Here is an 11551-nt window from a genome sequence, read left to right on the forward strand (position 1 = left end):
ATATTACTTACAAAGTTATGCTAAAATGGCCACATCTGTTATAGTGAGATAAGCATATATATACATTTATATATGTAAGCATATATATACATTTATGTGCACACATATTTTTGTATACTTGTGGTACTAAGAATTAAACTCGGGGACTTACACGAGTTTAATTGTGTCTTATGTGTTATATGTGTCTTATGGGTTATATACCTATCCCTTACATATTAAGATGGGCCCATGCTGTTGCCCTAGCTGGCCTCAAACATTCAGCTATAAGCATGAATAAAACAGATGTGAATATAATAATTTGAAGTGGCTGGCTATGTTTCAAAATTAGACTATGATCCAGGAGTAATGGTGCATACCTTTTGTCCCAGCGCTTGGGAAGCGGGGCAGGTGAATCTCTGAGTTTGAAATCAGCCTGGTCTACATAATGAGTTCCAGGACAGCCAGGGATATGTGGAGAGACTCTGTCTCAAAAAACAAAAACAAAAATTAGACCATGAAACTTTTGAATACTCTCAAACTGGGAAAAACTGTAGCTAATTATCAGGAATAGTGAGTTATAGAAAACAGAAATAAACTGAAACCAAGCAACACCGATCAGCAAGGGAAGAGGGTTTGGCCCCATGCAATCAGAACTGACCCTTTCTTTTGTGCTCTAGGTAAATTCAAAGGGTTTTTTTCCCCTTTAATTACATTTTTTTCATACAAATTCTGATTATGATTTTTCCTCTGTCTACTCCTATTAGTCTCTACGCAGCTCACCTCCCTCCCATCCAGATCCACAGCCTTTCTGTCTCTGGTTAGAAAAACAGGCATCTAAGGAATGATCATAAAATACAATAAGATAAAACAAACAAATTGGAATAGGACAAAATAACCAAACAAGAAAAACAGCCCAAGAAAAAGTACAAGAAATGCATAAATATGCAAAAACCGCATAGGCTCACATACACAGGAATCCCATAAAAACACAAAACCGGAAGCCATAATATAGATGCAAAGGACCTGTAAGGTTTAAAAAAAAAAAAGTGTCCTGGGGCTGGAGTGATGGCTCAGTGGTTAAGAGCACCAACTAGACCCCAGGTTCAATTCCCAGCACTCACATGGCAGCTCACAACTGTCTGTAACTCTAAGATCTGACACCCTCACACAGACATATATGCATACACCAATGCACATAAAATAAATTGTTTAAAAAAAAAGTGTCCTGACTTAACATCATTAGACAAAGGACCTCCAAAGACGCTGTTGAGTCCATTTCGTGTTGGCCACCTGATGTTTGGCACAGTGCCTACCCTTAAGAGTGGTTTGTTTCCCCAGTGAGACTCCCTTGGAGAAAATTAATTTTTCATTTCCAAGTGGCTGTCAATAGGAGGTAGGTTCTGGGTTAGGAATGGTGGCACAGATCCATTTCTCCTTTTCGGCTCTAGAACCCCATCTGGTGCATATCCTATCCATGCTGCCACGGTCTTGTGAGTTCATATGTGTGCCAGCCCTGTTGGATCCAGAAGACCTTGATTCATTGGTGTCCTCTGGCTCCTAACGCTTTTGCCTCCTCTTCTGCAGAGTTCCCTGACCCCTGAGGGGAGGGATTTGATAGAGACATCCTTTTTAGGGCTGAGTGTTCCAGGGTCTTTCATGATGCATGTTGTCTGGCTGTGGGTCTCGGTATTTGTTCCTATCTGCTGCAGGACGAGACTTCTCTAATGATGGCTGAGCAAGGCAGGTATCTTCCAAGGTTTTTGTTTTGTTTTATTTTGTTTGTTTGTGAGACAGGGTTTCTCTGTGAAACAGTCCTGGCTGTCCTGGAACTCACTCTGTAGGCCAAACTGGCCTCGAACTCACGAAGATCCTCGTGGCTCTTCCTCCCGAGTGCTGGGATTAAAGGCGTGCGCCACCACCGCCCAGCAACTTTCAAGTTTTAATAAAATTATTTATGTTAGGAAGCCACAGGAGATTGTATGACTTATGTTTCAGATTAAATTTGGAACTGTACTGAAATTAGAAACTAGCTATCTGGAGGGCGGGGAGAATGGCCCTAGATAACTTGGGTTGGTGAACCAGATAGTTCAACCAGTTGCTGCAAAACGCTACAATAGAAAAGGCCGGGGCTGAGCGCCTAGCAGGGAAGAGGGGCGGGGCCGGGCGCGGAGTGGGTGGGGCTGGCCCTTACAGCTCCTCAGTGACGTCACACAGGCTCCGCCCCACGCTGCCCACTCCCGATACTTCTGCGGCTCGCCGGCGCCCCGGAAGCTGCCCCTGTTCGGGGGTCACGATGGGCAGCAAGATGGCTTCCGCCACCAGGGTCGTGCAGGTAAAGCCTGGGCCACTCCCGCGCGTGGGAGGGAGGGAGGGTGCAGCTGCAGCAGCAGCGGCAGCAGCAGCGCCCGGAGGCGAGGAGCAGAGGCGGTGGCAGAGAACGCGCTGTGACCGCGGCCCTGAGCAGGGCTAGCGGGTGTGTGTCTGAGAATGGGACCTCGGGCTCCAGGTGTCGGCGAGTAAGTGGAGTCTGGCGCCGAGGGTTCGAGCCGCGCGGCAGGAGGTAACTTCTGGGAGTACAGGCTCGCGCTCGTCCGAGGTCTATGGATTCCCCAGCACTTCATTAGCCCTAGGAGTCCGCGGACTTAACGCTGCCCTCCATCAGTTTAGCCAATCGCCGTTTAAAATTGTCCGTGATGTCCCCTCGGTCAGCCAATCCGAAGGAAGGCCGTAGCGGGGCGGGGCAAGGAAGCAAATCCTAGTTCTGACCTGGTGTCCCTTTCAAGGACTTGGGAATGGCCGGATACCTGGCCTCTTGGGCTGCTCCCTCACCTTGAACCTGGTCAGATCTGATTCTCTTGGGGGCGCCTGGCTGCGGATGTGGAAATGTGTGAAATGTCATGCTAGTTTATTGCCGACTGGTGTGTGTGTGTGTTTCAGGGTTGGTTTGCCAAGCCTTTTCCCATTGTGCTTAGATAGGCAGCTAGAGTAGCATTGCTAATCCACCCATCAATTACTAACTCCTGACAGCTTTTGTGTCTGCTTCCCCAGCTGTGGCCTCTAACTTAATAGGAGAGGTAAAAGTCATGAATATGTAGACACAGCCTTTTGTAATTAGGGAGTTTTTGAAATTCGGAATATGGAGTATTTTCTGATTAACTTTCACTTTTGTTGTAAGTACATTTTCCTTTGCACGAACACATCTGGGTAAAGAGCTTTCCCCTGAAGTTGTCTGAATGGTGACCTTTGGTACCATCGAAATGACTGATCTTCAGTCACTTGTTCAGTTGATAGGCACGGAGCATCGAGGATTCCGCAAGTACGGAATAGCCGACGAAAGTCTGCCATCCATACCGTATAACCCCATATATCAACAATGCATGTATAACTCAGTTTGAAATGAGTAGAGGAGCGGGCTTGTTGGCACACACCATTAATCCCAGCACACAGGAAGCAGAGGCAGACAGATATTCCTGAGGTAGAGGCCAGGCCAGCCTGGTCCACAGAGCCAGTTACAGCCAGACCTGCATAGTAAAACCATGTCTCAAAAAAAAAAAAAAACAAAAAAACAACAAAGTTGGGGTGGGTGTGTGTGTGTGAGAGAGAGAGAGAGAGAGAGAGAGAGAGAGAGAGAGAGAGAGAGAGAGAAGGAATTGATACAACAGAAGAAGATATCCACTGGAGTGCAAACATGAAAAAAAGATGCTTAGAAATGCTTACCAAGAAGATACAAATTCAAACCAGAAGGTATAACACATTCACCAAATAACTAAAACCTATTTTTTTGTTGCTGGGATTTGAACCCAGGGCCTCATGCATGCACCCTGCTTCTGAGCTACACACAGCCTTGCGTTTTATTTTATTTTATTTTTTTTGTTGTTTTTTGTTTTTTCCAAGATAGGGTCTTCTCTGTGTAGCCCTGGCTGTCCTGGAACTCGCTTTGTAGACCATGCTGGCCTCCAACTCTCAGAGAGCCTCAGGCTCTGGGAGTGCAGGTATTAACGGTGTGCACCACCACCTCCCCGACACCACCCTGGTTATGAAAAGATTGACTTGACCCAGTGCTGACACAGGCAGGAGCACCTGAAACTCAAAGTATTGTATAAAAAGAAGTGGACCCCTCTGGAAAACTGTCAGTTTCTAATCATTAAAGTAAAAAGCATTTTACTACTAATGTATTATCCAGGAGATATGAGTGTCTCTACCTACAAAAAGATTTATCTGGGAATGTTCATGGAAGATCGAGGAGAGTTCAGTGGGTCAAATGCTTTCTGTAATACGTTCGACTAAGATCAGACCCCCAGCGCCCATGTTTGAAATTGGCTATAACCCCGGCCTCGGGAAGTGAGAGGTGTAGACAGACGAATCTCCAGAGCTTGCTGGCTGGCTAGAGTAGCCAAATGAGTGAGTCCTGGGTTTAGGGAAAGACTGTCTCAAAATATAAGACAGATGGGTGGTGGTGGTGCATGCCTTTAATCTCAGCAGTTGGGAAGCAAAGGCAGGCAGATTTCTGTGAGTTCCAGGCCAGCCTGGTCTACAGAGCGAGTTCTAGGACAGCCAGGGCTAAATAGAGAAACTCTGTCTTGGGGGGGAAAAATATATAATGTGTGTGTGTATACACACACACACACCAAAAAAAGATATTCATCACCACCACTGCCGAGCTAACATTTCAACTTACACTCCTCCCCACCCCCTCTTTTTTTTTTTTTTTTTTTTTTTTTCCTCTCTTTTCTTTTTTGAGACAGGATTTCTCTGTAGTTTTGGTGCCTGTCCTAGATCTCGCGATGTAGACCAGGCTGGCCTCGAACTCACAGAGATCTGCCTGGCTCTGCCTCCCGAGTGCTGGGATGAAAGGTATCTGTCACCACTCTTGTCGGCATTCTTTTTTTATTATTTCATTCATGGATTTCTTTTCCCTCTGTAAACTTTTATTCATTCTTTGATCAGGATCAGAGTGTAAGCTATAACTTAGAATAATATGGCAGTCATTGATTTTTATTACCTTTACTTAACGACAAATTTTGAAATTTTTATTAAAAAAAATCTGGACAGCAAATAGAGCATATTTTTATTTCCCTTTATTATTTTTTGAGACAGGGACTCTCTATGTAATTCTGGCTGTCCTGAACACCTCTGTAGACCAGGCTGGCCTTGAACTCAAAAAGATCCACGTGCGTCGGCCTCCAGAGCACTAGGATTAAAGGCTTGTGCTACCCCTGCCCAATATAGGGCAGGTGTTTATAATTGCCTGGTGTGTGTTTGTCCTGTTCTAAACTGCTAAGTACCTGATACAAATCAGGACATTTCCAATTCTTTCCTTATCAGTCTGTAAGGCTTTCAAAATACAAGGTCACATCATCTTCATTGTTTTTATTTAAGTTTATTTTTTTTCTAATTTTTATTTTTATGTAAAAATGTTTGTGTGTATGAGCCCAGAGTAGGTATCAGATCCCCTGGAACTGGAGTTAAAGGCACTGGTGAGCTGCCTGCTTTGGTTGCTGGGAACTGAACTCTGGTCCTTTGCAAAGGCAGAAAGTGGTCTTGAGCACTGAGCCATCTCTCTAGCCCATTCACTGTGTTTTTTTGTTTTGTTTATTATTGTGATTTATATGGAGCACACGTGTGTATGGAGGTCAGAGGACAACTTTTGGAAGTCCATTCTCTCCTTCTGGGTTCCACCTTGTCAGGCTTGCTTGGCAAGTGCTTTTATTTTCGAGCATATGTGTGTGAGTGGAGGCTGCCAGAGGTAGCATCCCCAAAGAGGCCAGAGGTATCACATGCCCCTGGAGGTACAGGCAGTTGTGAGCTGCCCTGATGTAGGTTTGAGGACTAGGTTGTTGCTTCTAATGAGGTCATTTTTTTCCCCATGTGTCATTATTTTCCTTCAGGTAGTGAAGCCACATTCTCCATTAATAAGGTTCCCTGACAGAAGAGACAATCCTAAACTCAGTGGTAAGTTGTATTTCATTTAGATATTTTTAAAAAATGTACACCTTCGCGGGAGGGGGGAGAACAAGGGAATCTGTGGCTGATATGTAGAACTGAATTGTATTGCAAAATAAAAATTAAAAAAAAAAAAAAAAAAAAAAAAGAAAATAGCCAGAATAAAAGGAATTAAATATTAAAAAAAAAAAAAAAAAATTGTACACCTTCATATTTAGAAATGAATATAATGGCAGTATTCCTCACTTTATAATCAGGTAGGTTGTTGTATTTTAGATCAAAATGGCTTTCTTTTTTTTTTTTTTTTTTTGGTTTTTTTCGAGACAGGGTTTCTTTGTGTAGCTTTTGCGCCTTTCCTGGAACTCGCTTTGTAGACCAGGCTGGCCTCGAACTCACAGAGATCCGCCTGGCTCTGCCTCCCGAGTGCTGGGATTAAAGGCGTGCGCCACCACTGCCCGGCTTTAGATCACAATGGTATCCGAGTAGCATGCAAGTAATTAACTTTTTAAATTTTTTATGTATTTATTTTATTTTTATATAGGGTCTAAGTAACTCTGGCTTACCTGGAACTGGATATGTAGACCAGGCTGGCTTTGAACTCACAGAGCTCCTCTGCCCCTCAGTGCTGGGATTAAAAGTGTATACCACCACACCCAGCTAGTAATAAACTTTTTTATTCTCTGTTTTATTTTATTGTATTTTTTAAAAAAGATTTATTAATTGATTGATTTATTATGTATACAGTGCTGTGTCTGCATGGCCAGAAGAGGGCACCAGATCTCATCATAGATGGTTGTGAGCCACCATGTGGTTGCTGGGAATTGAACTCAGGACCTCTGGAAGAACAGCCAGTGCTCTTAACCTCTGAGCCCTCTCTCCAGCTCTTATTGTATTTTTTTAATAAATTAAAAAACATGTTATGTGTATCAATGTTTTTCCTGCTTGTATATATGTGTACAACATGCATGCCTGGTGTCCACAGAGGTCCTAAGGGGACATCAGATCCTCTAGAACTGGAGTTATGGATAGTTTTGAGTCACCACGTGGGAGCTGGGAGTTGAACACAGATCTTCAGACTTGGCACAAGTGCCGTTAATCACTGAACTGTCTCACGGTCCCTAAAGGGAGTCTGGGGCAACAGGCTTTGATGCTGTGGACCCTTTAGAGGGTGAGTGTGAACTTGTAGTGGCTGAGCCGTCTCTTCAGCTCAAGAGCCATTTGCTTTTCTTTTGAGTCAGGGTCTTGCTTGATAGTTCTGCCTGGCCTAAAACTCACTATGTAGACCAGTCTGGTCTCTTATGTTTTTGGTTGTGAGCCTAGCCTTTAATGGCTGAGCCATCTCTCCAGCCTGAGGCTGGTTTCTTAATTCCCAGTGATCCTCCTGCCTCTGCCTCCCAAGTGCTGGAATTAGAAGAGTGTGTACCACTATACCTGGCCTAGTAACTTACTTCTTTTTAAAACTCTGTTCACTGTATTTATCCTCTGTGTGTGTATGTGTGTTAGCTTTCAAGTGTGCACTTGTCACAGTGCATGTATGAAGTTTGGACAGCTGGCAGGAGTGAGTGCTCTCCTTCTACACAGGAGTGCTGTGCCAGAGATAAACCTAAGGTCATCAGGCTTGCTGCCAAGTACCTTTATCTTCTGAACCATCTCTTCAGTCATAATTTACTTTCTTTAAACTACTTTGCTAGGCATGCATGGAGTCGAACACCTGTAGTCCTAGTTACTGAAGAAGTTGAAGCAGAAGGATCAGTTGAACCCAGGAATTCAAACATAGTGAGACCTTATCATTAAAAAAAAAAAAAAAAGTGGCTCAATGATTACTTGCTTAGCTTGTACAAGAACCTGCGTCCAACCCCAGCCCTTCCAACCCAAAACAAAGACTACTATTCAAAAAAAGAAAGAAAGATAGAAAAAAAGGCTGAGTGGTAACACACACCTTAAATCCCAGCACTTGGGAGGCAGAGAGGCAGGTGAATACCTGTGAGTTCGAGGCCAGCCTGGTTTACAGAGCAAGTTCCAGAACAGCCAGGGCTACACAGAGAAACCCTATGAAAACAAAAAAGAGAGTACTATTTCTTTCAAAAAGAACATTACATATATGTGTGTGTGTGTATATCTATCTATCTATCTATATATCTATACATATATACATATATATAAAATTGTAATAGTTCAAGAAGCCATGTATAGTGGTGTATACCTATTATAATTTTAGCACTCAGAAGGTTGAGGAGGATTGCTACAAGCAAATTGAAGAATGACATGATTTATTTCATGTGTGTAGGTGTTTTGTCTGCATGTATGCCTGTGTACCATATGTACACCTGGTACCTACAAAGGCCAGAAGAGGGAGTCAGATCCTCTGGAACTGGAGTTACAGACAGCTTGATTGCCCCTGTGGGTGCTGGGAATTAAACCTAGGTCCTCTGGAAAAGCCAAGTGCTTTTTTTTTTTTTTTTTTTTTTTTGGTTTTTCAAGACAGGGTTTCTCTGTGTAGCTTTGCGCCTTTCCTGGAACTCGCTTTGGAGACCAGGCTGGCCTCGAACTCACAGAGATCCGCCTGCCTCTGCCTCCCGAGTGCTGGGATTAAAGGCGTGCGCCACCACCGCCCGGCTAAGCCAAGTGCTTTTAACTGTATCTCACTAGGCATCTCACCAGCCCCAGTGACCTGTTTTAAAGGACAGCTTGACTATTCAGTAGTAGATAAATCAAAAAAGTAACATTTGAAGACACCTGGATAATTTGTTTAATTAGTGTTTTTGTTTTTAATGTCAGCCTCAGAAGCTTTGAGATCTGCTGGGCTACCCTCGCACTCATCTATAATTTCACAGACTTCTAAGGGAAATACATCTCCAGATTCGCTGAGGCCAGGGCCACCAGACACTGCAGAGATCGTAAAAACATTACCTCAGAAATACAGAAGGAAACCTATATCTCAAGAAGAAATGGAATTTATCCAGGTATGCTGTTGCTCTTTAGCACAAGATTGTGCAGAGTGCCAGGACATTTTGGCTTTGCAGTGGTCATTGGCTGCAGTGGTCATTGGCTGCAGTGGTCGTCATTTGCTACAGTGGTCAGTTGCTGCAGTGGTCATTTGCTGCAGTGGTCATCATTTGCTGCAGTGGTCAGTTGCTGCAGTGGTCAGTTGCTGCAGTGGTCGTCATTTGCTGCAGTGGTCGTCATTTGCTGCAGTGGTCAGTTGCTGCAATGGTCATTTGCTGCAGTGGTCAGTTGCTGCAGTGGTCATTTGCTGCAGTGGTCGTCATTTGCTGCAGTGGTCGTCAGTTGCTGCAGTGGTCGTCAGTTGCTGCAGTGGTCGTCATTGGCTGCAGTGGTCAGTTGCTGCAGTGGTCGTCATTTGCTGCAGTGGTCGTCATTTGCTGCAGTGGTCGTCATTGGCTGCAGTGGTCATTGGCTGCAGTGGTCGTCATTGGCTGCAGTGGTCGTCATTTGCTGCAGTGGTCGTCATTGGCTGCAGTGGTCATTTGCTGCAGTGGTCATTTGCTGGTTTACGTGTTCTTCCCTTTGTTTGTGAAATGGGATTATAGCTAAGGGAGAGGAAGAGCTAGGTCAGGGCAGTCAGACACAAATCACTGTTGGGATCCTCAGGAAGCATGCATGACATACAGAGGGCTGGGGATGTTGCTCATTAATAGAACTCCTGCCACCAGTGTGTCGAACCCTGGGTTCATTCCTAACAAAACATCAAACTATCTGGAAAAAAGCTCTTTGAGTGAGGGGCTGATAACATTCTAAAGGGCTTCTGAGACCTCAGAGAAATTTGAGGCTAACTCATGTCATCAATCATCAATCTTTTTTTGAGACAGGGTCTTTCCTTTTTTTTTTTTAAGATCTATTTATTTATTTATTCATTTATTATGTATACATTGTTCTGCTGCATGTATGCCTGCACACCAGAAGAGGGCGCCAGCTCTCATTATAGACGGTTGTGAGCCACCATGTGGTTGCTGGGAATTGAACTCAGGACCTCTGGAAGAGCAGCCAGAGCTCTTAACCTCTGGGCTACCTCTCCAGCCTGAGACAGGGTCTTTCTACGCAGCCCTGGCTGTCCTGGAAATTTCTGTGTAGACCAGGCTGGCCTCAAACTCACCTGCCTTTTCCTCCCACATGCTGGGATTAAAGAGTCCACCATTACACCTAGCTTTGTCATTAATATTGAATCCTTTCTAGATGTAAATTTTCAACATTTACTGTAAATGCCTCCAAACTCTGCAAAACCCTGAATTTTTTGTTCTTTGTTTTTTTTTGTTTTGTTTTGTTGGTTTTTTTGTTTTTTTGTTTGTTTGTTTGTTTTCGAGACAGAGTTTCTCTATGTAGTTTTGGTGCCTGTCCTGAATCTCACTCTGTAGACCAGTCTGGCCTCGAACTCACAGAGATCTGCCTAGCTCTGCCTCCCAAGTGCTGGGATTAAAGGCGTGCGCCACTGCCACCCAGCGTGCCATGATTTCTTAGAGGCCAGTCTGAGCTTTATATTTCTAGGCCAGCCTGGGTTACATAGAGTGAGAGACCTTGTCTCAAAAAACCAGCCAAAGCCTGAAGACCATTTTTATTACATAAATTATGGTCAATTTATGACTTCATCTCATCCCTTTATGCTTCTCCTTTCAGCGTGGAGGCCCAGAGTGACCACTGTGTTTGCTGTTTGCCGTCAGACAAAAGGATTATCTCTACAATGCAGGACTTTGGAAACGTCAAATAAAAATTGTATATTAAACAACCTTAATAAATATTCTGCAAAGAGTGAAGTATGGAAACTCTAGATGGCCACTTGTATCTCCTCTGTGTATCTTGGTCAGCTTCTCTGCAAGCTGGCCTGCATACCTATTAAAGTCACATTTTTACATGTTAGCCTGTTAACTTACTCTTGGTTATGAAGTGTTACCCGTGATGAGCTATTATAAGCACACAGTATCTAGTAAATGATCAAACTTTCTCTTTTCTGTTTGTTTAGACATAAAGATAATTTATGAAACACAATTCCTGCTATAAGGAAGTTTTTTTTCCCTGAAATTAGGTAAGGAGCCGTGAGATATTTCCACTGTTATTAATTATCTGGCTTTTTTCATTCACAAGGTTATCTGACTATAACTGATGTAATTATACCCTATTCTAAGTAATAAAAATGTAATTTAAATAAAAGCTGGCAGTGGAATTAAGACCACGAAGATAATATAAAAGATTATTTGTACCTATATTCAGAAAAAGTGTCTGTATTGTAGGGAGTGTCAGCAACTGTGAGTGAAATCCTGAGTGAATGTTAACATGAGCATGGCCATGTCCGGGACTCCAAGGCTTAGGCTGCTCAGGAATGGTAATACCTTACCTGGATAGGCTCAGAGGGACGGTGTATTAGTGTTTATGAATGATTGATCAGTGTGTGCGGAAACAAGCAGCTGCAGCTTCTTCCTCCCTGATGTTTTTCCAGCCTGAGATTGCTGTCCTACAGAGACCCCTACCCAGACTAGCTAAACACTACCCCCACCCCGCCATACTCCCCATCCCTGTGTGCTGTACTGATACACAGTCTGAGGTTTTTAGTAGCAGTGCGAGAACCCCAGTGTTAATGTATGTGTGGCTGTGTATCATTTCTTCATTCCGTCACTGT

At 43.7% G+C, this 11551-nt stretch overlaps 1 protein-coding gene across 1 annotated transcript; it reads left to right on the forward strand.

Moving 5' to 3' along the window:
- The first annotated feature begins 2189 nt into the window (after positions 1–2189).
- On the forward strand, positions 2190–10705 carry Mrps36 (mitochondrial ribosomal protein S36). The gene is made up of 4 exons (XM_059276273.1): positions 2190–2311; positions 5868–5931; positions 8701–8885; positions 10555–10705. The coding sequence occupies exons 1-4, from the start codon at positions 2273–2275 to the stop codon at positions 10570–10572; spliced, it is 306 nt and encodes a 101-aa protein (XP_059132256.1). The 5' UTR covers positions 2190–2272; the 3' UTR covers positions 10573–10705.
- The last annotated feature ends 846 nt before the right edge of the window (positions 10706–11551 follow it).

Source organism: Peromyscus eremicus, chromosome 11 (genome assembly GCF_949786415.1).
Source record: "Peromyscus eremicus chromosome 11, PerEre_H2_v1, whole genome shotgun sequence".
Taxonomy (NCBI): domain Eukaryota; kingdom Metazoa; phylum Chordata; class Mammalia; order Rodentia; family Cricetidae; genus Peromyscus; species Peromyscus eremicus.